This window comes from Macrobrachium rosenbergii, chromosome 31, assembly GCF_040412425.1.
Source record: "Macrobrachium rosenbergii isolate ZJJX-2024 chromosome 31, ASM4041242v1, whole genome shotgun sequence".
NCBI lineage: Eukaryota > Metazoa > Arthropoda > Malacostraca > Decapoda > Palaemonidae > Macrobrachium > Macrobrachium rosenbergii.
In genome coordinates, this window is record NC_089771.1 from 33,409,134 (window position 1) to 33,431,883 (window position 22,750).

The 22,750-nt window shown below is 35.7% G+C and overlaps 2 protein-coding genes across 2 annotated transcripts in view; one reads left to right on the top strand and one right to left on the bottom strand.

Annotated features, from left to right (window-relative positions):
* The first annotated feature begins 2,704 nt into the window (after window positions 1-2,704).
* LOC136855530 (uroporphyrinogen-III synthase-like) lies at window positions 2,705-8,555 on the top strand. Its single transcript, XM_067132652.1, is given in 3 exon segments — window positions 2,705-2,844; window positions 7,675-7,801; window positions 7,804-8,555. Coding segments are annotated over 2 exon segments (750 nt in total). The 5' UTR covers window positions 2,705-2,844; window positions 7,675-7,692; the 3' UTR covers window positions 8,445-8,555.
* Window positions 8,556-14,585: 6,030 nt separating this feature from the next.
* The window catches only part of LOC136855531 (uncharacterized), a 106,832-nt gene continuing 98,667 nt past the window's right edge, over window positions 14,586-22,750 (bottom strand). The window contains exons 6-11 of the mRNA XM_067132654.1: window positions 20,481-20,569; window positions 19,605-19,855; window positions 19,345-19,470; window positions 18,113-18,285; window positions 17,346-17,515; window positions 14,586-15,460 (exon numbers count right to left, since the gene is read on the bottom strand). Coding sequence (XP_066988755.1) covers window positions 15,397-15,460; window positions 17,346-17,515; window positions 18,113-18,285; window positions 19,345-19,470; window positions 19,605-19,855; window positions 20,481-20,569 — 873 coding nt within the window. The 3' untranslated portion in view covers window positions 14,586-15,396. The remainder of the gene's footprint in view (window positions 15,461-17,345; window positions 17,516-18,112; window positions 18,286-19,344; window positions 19,471-19,604; window positions 19,856-20,480; window positions 20,570-22,750) is intronic.

Sequence of the window (22,750 nt, forward strand, 5' to 3'; positions counted from 1 at the left end):
GGTAAACCCGGTGGGTCTCTCGTATTTGGCGATATGTTCGGTAAATTTATCTTATTTCGCGATAAAAGATGTTAAATTTGGCATTCTAACATTAATAGAGTTAAGGAGAATATAGATTTTTGGCGGAACTCATGCTTAGTGGCGTTTGAATTGAGGGTATGATAATCGTATCTCATATTTATCAGTGTAGAAGGCAAATAAATCTTACTTTGCATTAATTACTTAAAAAGATGTTAAATTTGGCATTCTAACATTAATAGAGTTAAGGAGAATATAGATTTTTAGCGTAACTCATGCTTAGTGACGTTTGAATTGACGGTGTGATAATCGTATCTCATATTTATATTTATCAGTGTAGAAGGCAAATTAATCTTATTTTGTATTAATTACTTTAAAATGTGTTAAATTTGACATTCTAACATTAATAGAGTTAAGGAGAATATAGATTTTTAGCGTAACTCATGCTTAGTGGCGTTTGAATTGAGGGTATGATAATCGTATCTCATATTTATCAGTGTAGAAGGCAAATTAATCTTATTTTAATCTTAATTACTTATAAAAGATGTTAAATTTGACATTCTAACATTAATAGAGTTAAGGAGAATATAGATTTTTAGCGTAACTCATTGTGGGGTGATGCTTAGTGGCGTTTGAATTGACGGTGTGATAATCGTATCTCATATTTATCAGTATAGAAGGCAAAATAAATCTTATTTTGCATTAATTACCTAAAAATATGTTAAATTTGACATTCTAACATTAACAGAGTTAAGCAGAATATAGATTTTTAGCGTAATTCATTGTGGGGCGATGCTTAGTGGCGTTTGAATTGAGGGTGTGATAATCGTACCTCAATATATTTATCAGTATAGAAGGCAAATAAATCTTATTTTGTATTAATTACTTATAAAAGATGTTAAATTTGACATTCTAACATTAATAGAATTAATGAAAATACAGAGTTTTATCTTAGATCATTATGGGGTGATGTGTAGTGATGCCTGAACTTAGGGTAATCGTATCTCATATTTACCGATATAGAAGGTAAATCATTCTTATTTTATCTAAATCATTGATAAAATATGTTAAATTCGACATTCTAACATTAATAAAATTAAGGAAAGTACAGAGTTTTATCTTAAATCATTATGGGATGTAGTGACGTTTGAATTGAGGGTATGATTAATCGTATCTCATATCATTAATATAGACGGTAAATCAATCTTATTTTGTCTAAATTACTTATAAAAGATATTAAATTGGACACTCTAACATTAATAGAATTAAGGAAAACAGAGTTTTATCTTTAATCATTATGGAATGATGAGTAATGACGCTTAAACTTACGATAATCGAATCTTATATTTATCAACATAGAAAGTAAATCATTTTTATTTTATTTAATCATTTATAAAAGATGTTAAAGTCACCATTCCAAGATTAATAAAAATAAGTAGAACATGGACTGTCAGTGTAAATCATTATGGGATAAAGCGTAGTGACGTTTGAATTTATGATAATCGTATCTGATAATTATCATTACAGTTATAAGGTAAATCAATCCTCTTTAATCTAAATTGCTTATAAAATGTGTAAAGTGGCCATTTTAAGATTAATAAAATTGTAGAATATTAATTGTTTGTGTAAATCACTATAGGATGATGCGCAGTGACGGTTGGACTTATGATAATTAATATGCCAAGTCGTAAAAACAAATAACTGGCTCTGACTGGTCCAAATTACTTGTACAACTTGTTAAATTGGTCATTTTAAGATTAATAAAATTAAGTAGAATATATTTTGTTAGCGTAAATCATTATGGAATAATGTGAAGTGACATTTAAGCCAATTCTTAAAGAAACAAATAGTTGACTATAACAGAAGACTAAACTTATAGACCCATAGAATTAGCAAATGGCTATTTACTGATTATCAAGTAAACCAGGAAATAGAATACTCCAGTCATGAGGGAACTGAGACTAGAAATGAGTAAAATAAAGCTGTAAAAAAAAAATCATAAAATGATACGTACTGTTGCTAGGAAGAGTAGTTAAGGAGCAGCCGTCCCCGTGATAAATTCTGATAACTACCTCTCTCTCTCTCTCTCTCTCTCTCTCTCTCTCTCTCGAGGGGTGTGATGGGGATGATCTAAAGATTATCTGTTGAAAGAGAAAATGTCATCCAGGTTTATTTTTGGAGGGTCTATTATCGAGCATAGTCGCATAGCCAGAAGGTGCTGTCGAGAACCTTTGAAGTCCTCCACAATTTCCTGTGATAAAAAGGATTTATTTTTTTATATCAATAATCACTTATAATTTTTCATTTACTTATTGTTTATTATTAGTATGTTATCCCAAATGATTAGTTGTCTAAGGTGATTTGTTTTTCGTTTATTGTAGTTTTGTATGTCCGAGATTAACCTGACTTAGCTAATTCCATGTTGTGTACCGCAGAATTGTTGCTTAATTTACTTTTCATTATTCAATGCTCCCTCTCCAACTGACAATAATTAACGTTATAGTTTTCATTAAATCATAAACAAGATCCTTAATTTGGTAAGAGGAATGCAAATTTTATTGTATACTTTATTAGGGGGTGCTTTCTTTTTGAAAGACTCAGGACTACGCTCTCTGAATCTCGTGTTCATAACTGAAGTGTGAAGTTAATTTCTCTGCCTCCGTCAAGTTACTTCGTTTGGAATTGCTGATTTAAGCAATGCTTGACACAGAAACTGTTGCTTTACCCTTTTATGAAGTGCAGGTGATGAATAACACTTTGGCTTGAGTACGAAAAAAAGGAAAACAATATTACCGCGATCTCCTGATCCTCAGCTGTCGGTACAAGGTCAGTTTTTCTTTATCAGTCACTTTGGCAAGCAAACTTAATCGGATTTTTCCCAGATAGTGACCCCCAGCAAAGCTCGGGGGTCGTTATCTAAGACTAATATTTCTTGGGGGTCATTATCTTTAGATATTTAAAGTCTTTTGTGTATGTTTTTACGGTAATCCCCAACAGGCTTGTACTAAACACGCCGCAAAGATGGATACATACCTTGTTAAAACCCTTTTTGGGGGTGTCACTATCTAGGAAAGATCCACTTAATCCATGTGTTTACTTGAATATAGAGAAATACTCATGTAAGTAAAAATATGGTAACTTGCTGAATACATGCAGCTTTCAAAATTGCAGCCCAAGGATTGTAAAGCAGGCTACCACCTAATATTAGGATGATTGAAAACATGAGGCCTTTCAAGAAAAACGTAAAGACATTTTCCTTACTTTCAGGATTTGTCATTTAATAATGACGGAGTAAGCCGTCTGATTCTTGGAATGTCTCAGGTAACTTAAAAAAATTAAAGGAATTTGAGGGTCCCACAGAAAAACTCTGTAGAGCGGCTGAGATTTTAACCACTACAATACAAAGTGGCATTCAGACTCTCGACCTACCGCTCGTAAACGTCAAAAGGACGCACAAACTCACACAGACAAAATAATCTTATAGCCAAATCTCTCACTGACACGTTAATGCTATTATCTTAATCACTTAGGATTATATCGTTTGTAGAGTCTGCTGGGAGATTAGGCTATGCGTGTTTATCATATATAGGGAAGAGACAAATTTGTTAGAATGTCCGCAACATTACGGAGCAGATTTTGTTTTCTTAACAAATCTGTGAACTGTCTGGATTGAGTAACTCACAATTAAATACAATAATTAACATTTTATACAAAGGCTGCAAATTTTGATGGAGTACTTATATTTTAATAAGTTGTTGAAGTACGCTGAAAACTTTTGAGCTAGACAGGGATTTTGCAGGCCATTTCTCTAAAGAAAATTCCATAAAATTCACAAAACAAAATGATAGATCAGGTGAAAATGTACTAGCAAGGAAGTTCCTTAATATCCAGAACAGAGAGAATGTTAGTTGGGATTAAATGGTCGAGTGTGTGGAGAGGGTTCTGACCTACCTGACTTTTGTTTGGCTTAACTTGTCTGTCACACACACACACACACACACACACACACACACACACACACACAAAGACAGGAATAGAAATGAGGGGGGTGTGGGTCAGTAGCAAGAATCCGGAATTAACGAAAGCATGCATGTTTCCACGTTGCCAGGAAATATATATATATATATATATATATATATATATATATATATATATATATATATATATATATATATATGGTATGAAAGATATGGATAAAATGGGACAGACAGCCTTCAGGATCAGCTAAAGGGGATTAATCTTCGACAGGAAACAAAACCTTCACCACAAAGCCCGGCCCAGAGCATTACTAATTCCCAAACCGGTAATTGTGCCCTAACTCTGTATAGTAGCCGTATAAAAATATCAATTTGCATTCATACAAATGAATATCCGCGAATGTTACGTAAGTTTTAAACATTATTAAATTTTAAAGGTAAATTTGGTAATAATGAAGCGGATTAATCCAGTTTGGTGTGATGAACTCTCTTCATTTTATATTTATTTTATAACAATCTCTATGTGAACTATATGTGTGTATAGTGTAGTTTTATAATAAAAAAAATAGGAACACGCTTTAAAATAGAAAGTTTAAGCCTTGCTTAATGCATCATTGCTGTTCGTTCACGTGTATGTGTGTGTGAACAATCGACTTGCAACGCGAGATGAAAAATAAAGAAACAAGACGAAATCAGCTGTTTTCGTCCTAGCTCCATGTTTTGCGTTTTGTGTTGTTTACATTTTGAAAATAACGCAAACTGTAAAACTTAATTGAGATATATATTCCATCTTTATGATTATGGAAATAACGATTTTTATTATCTATTGCCTTTATATTGCAACATCACTAGTACGGTTTTTGAATTTTGATTTTTGATAAATGTAAATGGGCAATTTAATATTCATTTTTAAAATTGTAAATCTTCAAAGAGGCTTTAATTATAAATACGATCTATATTGTATGCTAGAGTATTATATAAAAAAGGATAAATGTAAATGGATAATTCAATATTCATTTTTAGCATTGCAAATCTTCAAAGGAGCTTTAATTAAAGTACGGTCATATTGTATGATAGAGAATTATATATAAAAAGACTAATAACATTATTAAGACCGTAAATAACGTATTTTTTATTCATTTACAACGAATTGCAGATAATAAATAGCATTAAAAATGGCCAACATATCCTACAGTACATGAGATCCACATCGGTCTAAAGATGCTAAATGAAACCAATAAAAAAAATAACATCATGAATGAAAGGATAAACTTTCTATATATATATTATTATATATAAAAATCTAAATTTCATTTTGAGAGATATTACCATCGTAGCTGTCACTTCTTATCATGAAAACAAGACATTTTTGAGGTGAATCTCCGGACTTGGGACGTCTTCTAAGGCAATTATTGAAGTTACTGTTATTTAAGTGAGCGTAATTATTTTCTTATGATGTTCTGGCATTTTAGTTATGTAAATTAATCTTATATTTTGTTAAAAATAAAGCGTGGAGTGTCTTGAAAATAATTAAAAAGGTGATGGTACGGGAACTTAATTTATAAGCCTAGGCCTATAGGCCTACACTTTGTGCATGTATAATTAGAACCACATTTATTAATGAAAAATACGATAATTCTTTGCTTGTAGAGAAAAACTAAGCTAAAAAACAATATAAAAAACCTACCGGTAGTTAATGTACGAATCCCTTCACAATACAAATAGGCCTAAATAGGCCTAGCCTAGTCCGTGCTTATCAACAGCAACAGTCACCCAGTCACATAAAAAGTATATTATAAGAAAGTTAAAATTATCAGGGAGGGGTACAGTGAATGCACCCTAACCTAACCTTGCTTAACTTGAGCTGGTACAGTAGCCTAGGCCTATATTATAGGCGTAGCGTGTGATGTGTTGCCGTCATAGGCCTATATATTTGTACAAGAAAACAAATCGTTACCTTTTATGTAGAAGTTATTCCTGCCGTGAAGTGGAATCTCATTAGGGCTTGGTAACAAGGCGATTAATTGGATGGTTAAATAGGTTAGTTAAGGTTGCTGCTGTCTCATTCGTCCATAGGCCTAATTATTACTTTGTTCTCATTTGAATAAAAACTGTTTCCTTTTATGAATTAATATTCATTTACAGTGAGCCGGAATTGGTCTTTGAAACTTGGTTCCGAGGTAGGTAGGCTAACTATTATACGAGACCTCTTACGAACAGTACCCAACTCTCATGCGGCATTTGCCGAAACATTCGTCAGACGTTTCTTTAGCATTTGCAGGGGAAGCCGAGGATGTTACGTGAGACAGCTGAAGAACAGGCTCGGCCAGTTGAGCTTAAAATATATCTGCATCTTAACAAGTCACTGGGAGCCATCAGTAACTTTTCTGTCCTTGTCAGGTTGCCGGGGGTTAATACCAGAAATTGCAGCTTCGTCAGCCAGATTTTTGGCACTATCACCACCAAGTTTTGGTTAGTGGCGCCAAAGAGGACCTACATTGCAGGCAGTCCCCGGTTAACAGCGGGGGTTCTGTTCCCAGCCGAGCGCCAATAACCAAAAATCACAGATGATTATGGTAATAAATGGCACCTATGATGTCGTAAGCGCCAATAAACCGCTTACTGGTGCCATTAACTGCTTACCAACACTGAAAAACTGCTTGCCGACGCAGAAAATTCCTTAGTAGAAGGACTGAGGATGCCTTGTGATTTAGCAAGAGGACGGATAGCCTTACCCCTTATCATTTCTTATCTTTATATATGAATTCATTTTCTAAACCACCACTACTGTCCTCCTTTCATTTTCTGCCAATCCGGAGATGTATTTGTCCTTGCTGGATGTGCCAGCTCCTTCCAGTTGGCCAGTTTCATTCCAGTGGCAATTTTATCTAAAACGGCTTATCAGTATTAATTTTACAAGCATCTATTGTTCCTGTTCTATAGTCTGTTGACTCTGTCCGTAAGGGCATTCGGCTGAAGATTTAGAGAAAAAAAAGAAAGATTCATTCCCAATATCTCTCAACAGCATTTCAAGGGATGGGTTGCATCATCCTCACTTTCAAAGTGCCTCTTTTATTTAAGCAGTGTTTTTGTGTAATACAAAACATGCTTTTCCTAGTATTATTGGTCTCCTCCCTTCCTCTCACTTATTGGTGTCTGGTATTCAAGAGGCCTCTTCAATCTTGATCAGGGCAATTTGCCGTGACTGTGTTTTCTGTTTTGAAACAATGCATCTCATGATTGACAAGTTTGTATTGAAAAATGTGTTCTGTTATGAAAAAAATGTAGTATTATGAACTGTTGTAATTCTGTTATGAAAACAATTTAGTATTATGAACTATTGTAATGATTTTGTGTTATAAAAAAATTAATTTCATTTTTACAATCCTTATATTTTTAGTATAAAATAATTGATGGTCTGATTTTTGCATTTGAAACTACGGAAAAAATGTTAATTTTTTATTCATTTGACAAAAATTATTCATAAATCTTATCATATGACCAAATGCTGTTGACAATAAGTATCCCTGAGTATGATATTGGTCGTTACATTTTATCCCTACAGCCACATAATTGTCAGAAGTTCTGCTTTTACAGAATAGCTTCTAAGTTACTAATGATTAAGATTGTTTAAGAACCTTTAGTTTTTTAGTGAGTATAACAGTATTATTTTTTCCAGTCCAGAGTCAGAGCAGAGATGAAGGTATGGCTATTGAAATCAAGTGAGGAGGGCGACGACCGTTACGCTGATGCACTTTCTACCGCAGGCTTTTCGACAGTACATGTACCTACATTAACATTCAAATTTACAATCAAGCTCCCCTGAAGAATGCTTTGGCAAGCCCAGGAGATCACAGTGGCATCATATTCACAAGTCAGAGGGCTGTAGAAGCAGTTTCCCAGCTTTACAGTACCCTAAATGTTAGCTGCCATCATCAGTGGAATGACAAGAAAATCTTTGCCATTGGTGAAGCGACGTCCAATGCAGTTTTGAAACAGCTGAAGTTGAATACCATTGGGAAAGAGTCTGGGAATGCACAGCAGCTAGCACCTGTCATTTTCAGAGAAATACCTGCTTTTGATAAACCTCTTCTCTATCCATGTGGTAATTTAGGAAGAGATGAATTGCCAAAATTATTGGTCAGCCAGGACAGAGATTTCAGGGCCCTTACTTGCTACGAAACTTCAGAACATCCGCAGTTGAAATCTTCTGTTCAGAAATGGATGAATGAGGAATTGCCAATGTACATAGTATTTTTCAGTCCGTCTGGTGTTAATTTCTCACTGCAGGTATTCAAAGCTTTAGGATTTACTTTGAATAAGGTCAAGGTCATTGCCATAGGGCCAACAACAAACGCAGCGTTAGTCAAGGAAGGCATTCCTGTGTTCGGCGTTTGTTCATCACCAACGCCAGAGGGCCTTTTGCATGTTATCAAAAGTCCTCTTTAGCTTAGAGGCCTTCTCTGTGTAAGAGATATGTAATGTGACTCTCAAATACCCTCTATCAAGTTTTGTACTGTATAATGGCTTTACAAGAAAAAATTAAATAATGAATGTTGAGTTTGTATGATTTCAACAGCTGTAGCCACCCTTGGAAAAGATGGTGATATAGGCGTATGGAAGGCATGTCAGGTGAGTACAGTAACTTTTTAAGTTTACTAATTTTTATGTAATTAAGGTGCATTACTAATTTTTTTTATTTAATGAAGGTACATCTACCCATACTCGCATCGTAATATTGGGAATATATACCAGCTTTACGCAATATTTGTCAGAGTAGAGCTCCCGAATAGCCTTAAACTTTTAACTTAGGCTGTGGGACAGTACAGGGTTAAAGTAATAATGTTATTATTAGAAAGGGTACACAACAACTTTTAGCTTGTGATTATGCTTTTGTGTGTGCCATTGTCAGGGTTTGTTATGCATGTTAATTGCATCCCTTTTATTCTGCATTAGGCGAGGGAATTGCTTCATTTGATGGGTCTTAGGTTATTTTGTAGATTGTGTTTGATTTGTATTGATTATTTGAAAGGCAAAATTTGTATGATTTGTTTAAGGTGTCGTTACGGATTTAATCTAATGTAACAACATATTATTTAGTTCGTCTTGCATTCTCAGTAGTAGTGTCCTTCCTGTTAGAAGTAGTTTTGTTTCCTAGTCCCTCTGCCTCAAGTTATATTATATTTTCATTGGCTTCAGTGCCTAGCCTAGGAATTTTGTTGATTCAGTTGTTTTAACACTTTCAACCACTGTCTCTAAAAGATGGACATTGTTGGTTGATAGGTAAATTTCCAGTACCACAGGAGACAGTACAGAATGTGGTTGCAGCATTGTAAGCATGTCTGAAGTTAATGCTATACCTCATCCTGTCAAGAAATTGGATAATATGCTGTCAAAAGTTTTAATTTGTTCCATTTCAAGGAGAGTTGTCAAAATTTAGATGACTGATCATCCATGGTTGGACTGGTGGGGTAGCTCATGATAAACTGGCTAGTTGGTGTTGGCCCATGGTAAACAGACAACTGGACTTATTTTAATATAATTGTTTTCACCTGAAGTATCAAAACTGCTGAAGGTTGTTTTGAAGCTGTAATTTAAAACCATTGAAGCTATTATTTCAAATCAAACTGCAGGAGTGCATATACAACCTGACTGATGAAAGGAAAAAAATTTGACTTTAGTGTCAAGTTGAACATCAGTACCAAGGAGATATTTTTTGTTCATTGCAGAGGCTAGTTTTACATTGACCCAATATTTAACTAATCCAGACTCAAAGAAAATGAGGGAAAGAAGATGGAAGGACTGTGGTTTAGGCTTTATCTCAAAGGAGGAGATAGAAGTCTTGAAGGCTTGTGGTTTTATTGGTTAGAAAAAATAGAAATGGGACAAAACTTGGAAGCATGTCAATGAATGAAGACAATAGTATTGCTTACGATGTAAATGTATTTAATGCTCTCTAATGCATGTCTCTTTACCTCACTACCAGCTCCCTCGACCAGTAATGCAGCCCACTTTTACCTACTTTTCCCCTGAGAATGTTGGTCATGGGCGCTTTCTTCCCAGTCATTTATCTTACATGGTTTTCAGTCATTGTTTCACAGGGTTGGAATAGCTATTAAAAAGTAGTCTTCTAACTTTTTTGTTCTTTAATTGAATTTTTTCTCACAATGTTTTCATGGAAATTCAGCTTTCATCCATTTTTTTTTATGTTAAGGAGCTCTTTCTCACTTCAGTTGGGGTAAATAGTCAGAATTTGATTTGGTCAAGACCTCTACATTTGTTATTCAAGAGTACCAGACTATCCAAGGATATTTGTCAAGTGCAAGCAATGACAGTTATTGAGTTTTAAAGCCGCTGTACAGGGCCCTTCTTGAGCATCGCAGAGTCAACAGGATGAAACACAAAACCTTGTTGACTTCGCCCAATTTCACTTTTTTTTTTTTATACTATCTCCCAACATCACCTCTGTCTTGCAGCCGATAGATCAGGGTATCATTCCATCATTTAGAAGGGGTACAAAATCTACAAGGCAGTCCTGAATACAATTCAATTCAGAGTTTGTGAGAAGAAAATTGGCATACAGTAGGCTCCAATAAAATGAAATAAATTGCATTGGACATACACCCTTTGAAATATGGTTTGATACTAAGGAAGTAGGAGGTTTATATATGCTGCTTTTGTTTTAGTCTCGCATGGTTGACCTCTAGTTGCATGATGGATAAAAGAATTCGGCCTTTTCTGTAATTGCTCTGTACAATTAAGCATTTGCTAGTAGAGTGTTAGATAACAGGGACACTAATGGTAAATATAGATTGGCCAAAATTTTAGAAGATATATTGTAAAATTTTAGTGAGATTTTAGGTTTTTACAGATACTGGTCCTCTAGGAAAATTAAAATTCAACACAGTATACCAAAACTTAGCATTCTTTATATATTTATGATGCAGTAGCTGATCTAATGTACATTATTTTGTTTTGCAGAATGCTAACATTTTTATGATGCAGTAACTAGTGGATCATATGAGCTTGCTTCTTTCCTAACTGGTGAAAAAGTGAGGCTACGGCAGTAAGAATTACAGCGGAGGCTTTCTGGTTCTTGACCAAAATGAATCCAGTGAGACAAGGATTTCTACAGCCATGGAAATAAGGTAATACTTTGATTTTAAAAACAGTATTTTGCAACACTAAAACCAATGTACCTTCAATATTCTCAAAACGCTGGTATTTTGTTACATGCTACAGGTCAGGTCATTTGTTTTAGTATTTTTGAATTTTTTGCAGCCTTGCAGCTCAGTGTGGTGGCTTTCTTTTCTTGAGAGTGGTAAATAGAGGTTAGACCATTTTTGTGAGATGTTTGCCCATCTTGTATATTTCAGTAGAAAAATCTCACTAGCACTCTTAATGGCTATTCTTCATAGTTTGTGCTGCTTACTGAGTGTTTTTAAGATACATTACAAGCCTTTTGCTTTTCACCTCTTCCTGTAGTCTCTCCACCCAGCTGTCCAACTTTTTACATTTACCTTCCATTTTTATCTCTCATTAAAAAACAGATTCTCCAGGTGAGCCTTATGAGTCCGGACACATAACTCAGTGGTTGCATTAAACAGTGCATGTTACTTGTTTCACAGGGTACCAGTGCTTGGCCTTTGGTCTAAATTTTATATTCCATTCCATTAGCACCCATATACTTTTGAAGTGGCCAATTGCCACACAAAATTTTTAGTTACTCGAAGTTTTTTGAAAACCGGAACAGGCCTCGTTTGAGTGGCTACCATACTCTTCAAAGGTCCGGATACCATTACCCTAACTTTTCTTGACTTGACTAACGTATATTTATCTTTTTTCTGCTTTAGCGGTTTTGTTTGTGCTTATTACCCAGCTGCTCTTTTATGTTTTTCGTTTATCACCTGTGGTTATTCTTTTCTTTGAAACTTGCTCAGGTGGTTAATGGCCGTTCTTTTCTTGTCAGACTTGTCTAGCTGGTTAATGGTCTTGGTTTTATATGAATGTGCATTCATTTTGATCCAAGTTTTGGGAGGTAGATCGGACTTCAGTACCACATGACACAGATCTCCCCCTAAAATTGGACGCAACCTTAAGCTTACGGTATGCAGGCCATCACTTTACCCTGACTTTCTGTAACTTGATCTTAAATTTTGATTGTGAGTACCATTACTGTTATCTTGATGGGGTTCCAGTTATTAATGAGTTTAAGAGAATATGGATTTATTCTTAAGTATGCAGCACTTGATACAGATTGGCTGAAATTTCTGTAGGAAAGTCTAAAATATTCCAATTAATTTGAAGCTCCATGACTTACCAACTCACACTTCACTTGTTCAGAGTTCACTTATCAGTAGAAAATGGACTCTTAATAGTAGGTATACTGTTGCTCCTATCCAATAAGGGCAGCTCAGTCTCCTCTTGCAGAGAACTGTTAGTCATGGTAATTTCTCTGTAGAAAATACAATTGTGCAAATGTAGGTATGTATGATAAGAAGCATAAAAATTATTTTAGTAATTTTAGGCTTTGTATGAAGTACAAACCATTGCTTCATTTACTTTATCTCCTTTGTGTAAAGGAATGTATTCTTATCGGAGGGATGATCGAAGTTCCTTTGTTGTGGAAGTCAACAAAATATTTTGAAAGTTGTGATCTGCTTATTACTTTAATAAATCTTTGTTTTCAGTTTTTTTTTGTGCTTTTCAAGTTCCTTGTCTTATACTTGTTGGTTCCAATTTTCTTGTGCTTTTTGGTGTCCTTCCAAAAGCTTGTCATCTTGGTTAAGACTTTGCTGTTAGATTTTTAGTGGGAAGATATCATCAAGTTAGTTTCTTTTTGTGTACTTATTATAAGACCAGATGAAATTGACTGTTGGTGTGAAAAAGTCTTAGGTTTTTTTTTTCAAGTAAGAAAAGACAGTTTTCCTTTCTCGGAAACGTGTAATTTAATCGATTTCATTTTTTCTGATGACCAGAAAATATCTTTGTGGTCAGCTCTAAAGTATGACAGTTGCGGGCTAATTTCCATACTACTTGTGATTTCTTAGTAATTTGAATGTAGGCATCAGTGGACTTGAAACTTTGATGCTTGGTTATGTGTACCATAAGACTTGCTGTTGAAGCTTCATAATTTGTGTCAGAGACGACATACTTGACCCTTCTGGTGTTTCAACAACTTTCATCTGTTGTTATTAATGTTATTTTTACCGAGTCTGCAGCAGATCTGTCATTTTGTTGTTCTTCAAGGGAATGTTGGTGTTGTATTTTCAGAGTCAGTGACATGATCATTGGTCTAGAAAATAAGATCATGCAGTATGGTGATGAAACACTTTTTGCAGTTATTCACTCTTTAAAAATGAGGTGGTGCTAGCCTCAGCTTAGAATTAGAACCGATAAGTAAGTAATGTAATCGGTGGGTATGACGTTGAACTCTAGCAAAACTAATTTTATTTACATGATCAGTTGATCACTGTGTTGCCAGTCACTGATCTGTGTATTGTTTGTATGGCTTCCTTTACCCATTGAAATAATAGTATTAATGCCCTATGCTGCCGAGTTTGTATTCTATCGTTAAAACATTCTGTTCTTGATGTCAACAGTCTCCCTGGATTTTTTAATTTTTATAAGGAAGTTCTTAAAGTGGTGACATTTTTTCTTAGTGGTATTGATGATTTTGACCATTGTAGGAAAATAAACTGTATAGCCATCTTCCATAAGCTGTTTTATCCAAAAGGAGCATAAACATCAACTTTTGTGCCTGCTAACTGAGAATAGTGTGTTACCCATTAAGCCAAGTCTGCTTCAGTGCCATGTAACAGTGCCCTTGCACCTTAAAGTCATTCATTTGGGTTTTTTGTTACTATATTTGTTCCTGAGAGCTCCACAAGGATATTATGTGGCTATTATCACACAAGGAAAGGTTTACCACTGGGGACAAAGATGATGTAAGGTGCTTAAGTTACAGCTTCTGTGCACAGCTTGGGGATGCTTTAACATGTTGAAGGTTTTTTTGCCATTACACTTCAAGGAGCAGCACTACAGGGTCTGTGGTCTGTGCATGTCTGTTGCTGTGCATCGAGATGGAGGAAAAGAAGTGTGCTTGGCAGACTGTGATTGTAGTTCTTCAAGCTTGTAGTTATTGAGAAGCCTCTCCTATTCCAATGCCATCTATGGGCAATGTTGTTCCAGCTCTACCCTATGTCAGTATCATCCATAGGCTGATTCCTCCACCTCCCTCGTCTTAAGAGGCAACATCGCTCAGCATAGAGAAGGGGCTGCTTTGCGTGCAGTGGGACACCGAAGAGGGAATCATTATCATCTTTGTATGGTTTAAACATGAACTTTGAATGTTGTATTTGTATTGCCAGGGTTCATTGCATGGAGTTTACCTATTTACAAATTCTGTAAGGTATGCATTATCCCAGTCATATACACAAGATGACTTATACTGCCCTCTTGAATATACTGCCTTACGTATAAAAACCACATTCATGTTACAAGTATATATAAGTGTAAGTTTGTAAATATGAAACTTAAAAAACTTTGTTTTTAATAACTTTATATATAAGGTTCTATTCAAAATACCAATATCAGGAAAAACATATACTTTGCTAAATCTTACACCTGTACACTATTCCATATTTATATCATGGTGCTCTGAATTTAGTTCTCGTACAAATTTACATACTTGACATTTTAATTATTGATTTTGTGCATTAAATTCAAATTTTTTAATAACCATGAATGTCACATAAGCTGAATCACCGTTTCATTTTAAGATACTGCACCGTGCTGCTTAAGAAACCGTTAAATTACAAAGCACAGCTTGACTGCAATTAGCAAAGGGACTTATATTAAATGTAAAAATATAAATATTCTATATGCAGATCATTAATTGCATTTATAATCTTTGGTCTCTATTATTTAATGGCCCAAAAGAGGAGGAGGAAATTTTTTAATCTTTTCCACCTGTACAATTACTACAATTACCACACATATACACTAATTACTAGATACACAAGGGTCTCTTATATTTACTGTACAAACAACATACACACTACAGTACAGGTAACCTTTAAGCTTGATAACATCACAGATTCTTTTTTTACCATGCCATTTGTAACAAAAAACGCTCACATTGAACTGTGCCATGCCGCACAGTTGAATGTGGCTGAACTGCCATCTTAATGTTGAACAAAAACTATTGTACAATATATACAAAAATTTTAATTACAAATATTTTGTGCTACAGGCTGATATTTTGCAACCTATCAAGAAGCTATCAAAACACCAGTCTACAAAAAACCAAAGGAATTGGTAGATATCCCCACAGAAGAGTTTTCAGTTTCCTTCGACATTACTGATCGACTACAAACACCCACTTATCCGTTGCATAACATTAAACCTTTTGTTCTTGAGCACCTTGTTCCACTTGGTCAGTCTCGTCTTCCTCACGCACATACCTGAATAGAAATAACGGTAATGTATATTACGTATAATGTCAACTTTAGTACGTGAAAATTGAAATTCAACTATTGTATTTGATACAGACAATATAAAGTAGCTTTTTTTTTATCTAATAATCCTGCAACTTCTAGTGATGATTCTTCTGTGAAAAATGTGTACTGTAATGTCATAAATATCCTATGTGCTGCTCTATTGAAAGAAGAGCCTTTTGAGCTCTAGCAGACAACAGGCTAGGGAGAAGATTACACAGTTATGAAGGAAAAGGTGTGATGCTAAAAGGGAGATAGCAAGTATGAAGATTATTTGGAAGGAAGAGATTCTTAACACCAAAGAGAAGAAAGAAAATGTTCAGGATAGCAAAGTGGCTTAGGAAAGAAGGGAAACATTAAAAGGCAACAGTTAGGAATACAGAAGCCACTATTTTGAAAATCTACTAAAAAAAGACTGAATAAGTACTGGACGATGTTGTCATGATGGGCAAGAAATGTGTTACTTGCAAAGGTTTGGAAGAAAAGTGGAAAGTCCCAAACTATCATGACAAGAGAAATTGTCGTAAGTAGCTGGAGAACCAGTTACTTAATCAGCCAACCAGATAAATGCCTATTATGAATTCAGGATACAAGAGGAATGTGTCACCAAAGCAACCATAAAATGCTGCAGAAGTGTAAGGGTAAAGTCAATACTACCAAGTATCAAATGTAACAGATGGTTTCCAAAGAGATACTCAAGATTGCAAGATATAAATGGTGGACCAAATGGAGAAGAAAATGAGGAGGACATTCCACGTTACACCTTAGGGAGCAACACTAGACTGAAGCAGTGAAAAGCCCATTAGTAAGCAGACGTATATGCAGTTACAGCAAATGTGGAGAAGACTACAAAATGCCTTCATGGCTGGAGAAGTGCGGGTCCAAGTGGATTCTGTAGACGCAGTGTATAGTCATCCCACCTGAAGTATGGCACTGAGCTTTCAGGATGCTGGACCACATCAAAACTACTTGCAGACTTCCTGATCTCCAAAGGTAGAATTAGTTCCCCTCTGCTCAAGCCATCTGTGATGACAATTCTCTTTCCCAACATGAACTTTGTGATGTGGTTCACAACATGCAGTTCCGTAGCAGATGAGGCTGCAAGCTAAGTGGCATTTGAAAAACCTGGTCAAAAGCATACATACATGAAGCAATTGCATATGCTGTAGCAGAAGACCAGATATCAGAAGTAAAAACTGCCTCTGCAGACGAATAAAGGATGAATCAGGCACAGAAACAGGCAGGAGCACACTCTTCAACAGGGATTGGCACTACCAAAACAGGTGGATGAAGCAAATCACTGGGCACAGCAGGTGAGTGATTAGTTGGTGGAACAGTCAAATGTCAAGGGAGCTGCCGAGACATGAGCCAATGGGGGAAGAGGGTAGAGAAGGAGGAAATATGGAGCATTCAGGGAAGCAGGTCAAGAGTATGGCAAGCAGGCAGGCTGGCTGAGCATTGGTCAATGGGACACCACAAAAGGACTGATGCTTCTTTGCCTTTACAAGCAAAACAGATGATCTAGAAGGCAAACTCTGTTTAGATTCTTAAGAAGAGACATGAAACTTGCCCTTCCATATTTGGTACATCCCAAATACAATGGGAAGCCAGGCAGAAAACTACCTGTAACAGAGTGTATTAATTACACACACAAAAAAGGAAAGAATTCCCAGATAGATGAAAGGATATCAAGCAGTGAGCAAGCAGAAATGATGACAGTCCACAGGTGGATGTGTAGTCACTCTTAGCTATTTTGCTTCCTTAATCTTTAGGGCATCAGATCTGGCGTGCTTGGGAGTACTGCTACTGTCGCTGAAGTTTTTATTAATCAAATGTAAATAAAAGAACTAACCTTGAAATTTTCAATATACGCCACGCTTTCAGCCTTGCTGCATAGAGACCACAGATGCAGCCGTGTAATATGGGAATTACAATTACTAATACCGTTGTTATAATTCCTATTGTACTTCCTGGCCGAGTCCAGTCTAATACTGGATACAGTGCTGGTCTTCCCATGTAATCCTGCAAATATGAAGTTTTTTTTAAAATCCTGTCAGAATAAAGTATTTTCTTTATTTCTGTCCTTATTACAGTAGTTACAGGGAGGACATTTAGCAAAATATACAAAAAGTCACGTTTAAAAAACTGACCATAAACCAAAACAGTTTGTCTCAACTCAATCGTTTAATTAGATCACCTTCACCGAATTATATGGCAGCGTTTAACAAAGCATAGCCATTAGGTCAACACCCATTACAATATTTCTGTAAACGTAGTTTTCTGCCACTCTCTGTATTGTACTGTATCACCCTAAGTGGTGCATTACCTTATTCATTAATTTTGGATTTGCTTTTATTTTTAATCATTTACAGTTTCAAAATCAGTAGGAATAGAAAAGGTAGCTTGAAATTTTATGAGCAGATATGTGAGAGGGTTCAAGTATCAATATTTGAAGTGTCCTCCCATGCAAGGTGGGTATATTATCGTTACAGTAATCCACACTGGCTAGTTTCCAATGGCTACAAGAAGTGCTTCTTTTCCAACACAAATACTGTATATCTCTTGCCCCTAAAATAATGAGAGTTATGTTTACTATGAACAAAAATGTGAGGTACTTACTGTGCCACCACACAGGAAATATATCAAGTTGAAGAGAGTGTATGTGGTAAGGAAGAGTGATGGCTGATATGCGTGGAGTAATCGTCTTGGAGTGGCTGACACCATCACGTCAGTGAGCACGTAGACCCCTGGCATAATGTGGGTGTTAACCCCTATTTCATTCAGCTTCTCATCTGTAAACAGACATATTCTGCTGTGAAAGCTGACCAACATATCTGATAACATACTGGAAATGACATGACTCACCCCTTGCTGTTTTGCATGCAAATTAGATGGTATTTGCTCGTAGAGTATAGTAGATATTACAATTAAAATTACTATATATTCTGAAGGACACTGCTTCGAATATGTAAAGAAGCTAAAAACATTATTTAGATGTAAGTTTAGTGAAATTTCCAACTAAAAAAATTGATCTTGTTTTAAAAAGTGTGTCAAGAAACACCCAAATGAAAGGACAAAATGTACAGTGGCATTTTTTAGGTTGAGAAAATAAAATTTATTCTAATATATTATTTTAATTCTCCTTTCTCAGACATCTGGCCTTGACTGGTAAAGGCAAGACTAAAGTGCCCTAAAAAATTAGCATCAATTTCATTGTCCCCTTTCTTCTTTCCTGGGACTAAGAGGATTTTAGCGCTGTCGCATCAGCCAAGATTCCCATTTCATGTAACTTACAAATGATAAACTGATTAAATGACAACAGTGATGATATAAGTGTCTCCTGGTTATGAAAATCTAATATACTGTACTCAAGAACTAGTTAGTAGGACATACAAGAAGTGTTATTTGGGTAAGAAAATGAAGTTATGAAAATTTTTTTGTAGCGCAAATATGCTTATGGAATGCACAACCTTCTGCCATTTACGTAATCCTAGCCTGTTAAAAAAAAGTAAAGTCAGGCTTAGCTACCCAAGAGGAGAGGCTATAAAAATTAAAAGAAAATCGTTGCGATCAACTTCCTTTTCGACAATACAGGTACTATTAGTTCAATGAGCTTACTGTGCCATTTCTTGACTCAAACAGGTGGCCCAAGAGATTTGTTTTAAATGCTAAAATTAGGGCAGGACAAATTTTAAGTTGTACAATCAGGGAAGAAAACAGGAACAGACCAAGCTAAGAAAACAATGGGATTTAAGGTTGAATAGTTGCTGCAATAGACCATATAATGCTCAGTAAGGCAGAATGTAAGCAGTCTGCTCAATGAACCCACTAATCCACTATATCAAACTCACCACTTCGAAATGGGTAAACTGTAATCCAATATGCTAGGGTGATGAAGATGTGCAGTGCTCCTGTAATGTTGGACAGGACCCAGGAGACTTTGAAAAGACGGGGCATGGAGGGATAAATCGCGTCACCTGGAATCATCAAAGAATATCAATGCATTACCATTAATATATATCCATAACAGGAATTTAGAGCCGTCCAATATATAAAAGCATTTTTGTCCAGCAAGCTGTATATTAAATTTCATGTTGCCATTAAATCTTACCTTCTTCCGAAATCTTCTTAAAATGTCTAATAACGTTGATGGCCTGTATGGTAGTGTCTACAGCTAAAGTCCATATCCCCCAGTTCGTAGTATAAATTAAGAAATAAAACTTTTGTGAGATATCTGCATTGTAACCCATGGAGCCAATCCACGCCCACACGGCCCACATGGTGAAGTAGATCGCCCAGAAGAGTCGATAGCCTAGATACAGGCATGACATTCGATTGTGCTGTTGCCACTGCAAGAAAATGCTCAAAATAATAAATGATTCAAGGAGGTCTACATGGTGTTTTTGGAAAAAGGTACCCAAAAAATATTCCACTTCGAACTGAATTTTTACCAATATATCAGATAGTTTCCTACATAAAATATCATTAAAAGGCAACTGTATACTGTGGTCATTGCCCATGGACTATACTTCACTATGAAAACTACTATTACATAGATTTAGTGCTTGGGCCTTTATTTTGTGTGTGCTACTAATTTCAGAGACTGATTATCAACATTCTGTTAAGATGTCACAACAGAACATAGCCAGTAAGAGAAGTCTTTCATTCCCTTTATGGTAGAAATGTACAGCGTGCAAGTCGTCGTCCTAGTAGCATTGTAGATTTTGATACTTTGTTTTGTCATACATTTTCATCTACATTTTTCGTATACCTAGCTTGTTAAATACAATTTTCAAGTGGTTTTATTACGGTTCTCTTCAGTTTATTTTTGCAGTTTTTATACATGGGTATTTTACCCATGGAAGTTCAAGTCGATGGCCTTCCTCGCTCATTCCACTGTGTGTGCACACTGTGAATAAAAAATGACCAAACTGATTGATTATGGGTGGTTAGTAAATAAACGAAGTATCCTCACCTGTGATGAGACCAAAGGTGTGGAGTTTTATGATGAAGTCTCAGGTTTTCAGTTTTGAACTCATCTTTAAACCTTTGTAATCCTACGCGTCGTGGTTGGACCTGCAAAAAATTAAAACGGAAAAAACTGAAATTTAAGATACAATGACATATTCAACTAATTAAGACTTTCATTCCTTTTACTGTACCTCCTCTCAGATTCTCTTTCTTCCATCTTACTTTCCACCCTCTCCTAACAATTGATTCATAATGCAACTGCCAGGTTTTCCTTCTTGTTACACCTTTTCAAACGTTTTACTGTCAATTTCTGTTGCAGTGCTGAATGACCTTATAGGTCTCAGTGCTTGGCCTTTGGCCCAAATATCATAATCATATTCACATTGTACCATTGCCTGTAATAGGAGACTTCTCAATTTTTCTTCTACTCACCTCAACACAGTTAGGGTCTTCAAAGTGTCCAGAATCTTATATACCTTTGCATAACACTACAGTATAACTGAAAAACTGTTATAATAACTTCTTAAATTCCTGAGACCAATAGTAGGTGGTTTGAATGTCTATAGCATATTCTCAGCTCAATCACTCCAGTAATACTTTCTACTCTCACTCTGACTATATGAACCTTGCAATAACCACGCACTGTGTGGGCGAACTATTAACAACGAAAGGTAATTACAGCCATTACCAACTTTGACAAACTGCGTAAACATCGAATGATGTCAAGAGACTGTATATCGTGAAAGTCCTAATTTAAATTGGGTCTCAATGGGCCAAAGAATAAATAAAATAAAAGTGGGTATTGACTGAAAGTTGTCCTCTGAAGAATGTTGCATACCTTGAATCAGACAGAATCTGAAGTGTTTCATACAACTTGCAGGAAAACAATTCAGGGACTAGGTAGCAGAATTATTCTTGTCTCACACACACACACACGTATATTTATTATACACAAATTCACGCAAGTGTACCTTAAGATTTATATCTATTCTAACGCCAGGCAAACCCAATATGCGTATAACAAACACATTCCACTTCCAGCTTAAACCAGATACCTGACGCCTTGGAATAATAATAATAATAATAATAATAATAATAATAATAATAATAATAATAATAATAATAATAATAATAATAATAATAATAATAATAATAATAAATAAATAAATTGTCCATATACGCACGACACCAGGGGTAATATCTGAGCTAGCCGGCAGCTGAGACCTCCCTCCAAGTCAGCTGTCGGCAGGACTTCAATAATTAACTTCCGGACAAGTTTGAAGGGCGCCACTTTTGCCAAGATGCTTCGTTCTTTTATCACCAAGTCACCACATTGCACCTGGCAATTTCCAGGTTGCAGTTTGATTGCTATTAGCGTTTTGAATTATTGGGTGGGGCTGTAGTCTTTATTCATCTCCTTTGTTGTTTATTTATCTGTTTAGTGGGGCTGTAGTCTTTATTCAACTCCTTTGTTGTTTATTTATCTGTTTATGCTAAATTTTGGTAGTACTACGTTTTATACTAACTTTAGGTGGTACTATGTCTGTGAAGGTATCATATTACTTTTCATTTTTATATATGTTTGCTAAAACTGCAACTCATTGACGTACATGAGCATTGGGATTCCTCGTAATAATTTACCTGTTCAAATATTGCTTACTACTTATATATACTACTCATGACAATCATATATATTATTAAATCAAGCAATAGGACTGTCCACAAGATCAAGCGAAACACACACACACACAATGCATGGCGTAAACACCTCCATAAAAACCATTTTACCTGGACATCATAAAACTGGACTTCGTATTCCGAAGAGCCGTTATGATACCCGACGATGGTTTCCATGGCAACCACGACCGAGGGCCGGGGGGGCGTGGAGGAGGAGATGTCCGGCGGAGGCGGGGAAGGGGGAGTCGAGGGTCAAAATACTGACGAGGCGGAGGTATCTATCACGATACTGCCATGCACTGCAGACGTCGGGCTGTTTCTGTCATGCACGCCAGGCAGTCGCTCTTTGAAGTGGCGGTATTTTATGCTCGAAGACATTTTTTTTTTTTTTTTTTGTTTGTTGTTCGTCTCTTCTGTCTTTTTCTACACGTTTTTTTTTATTTACTGTCTTAATCACCACGATTTTACGACGAGCAACTTATTCTAGCAGATAAAAAAAATACTATTTAGACTAAAAAACAAAATTATTTTTCTCTCCCACGCCACAACTTCTCGACGCCTTTAGGCCGATTCACATTATACCATCACGTCACGTCAAAGTACGCGATG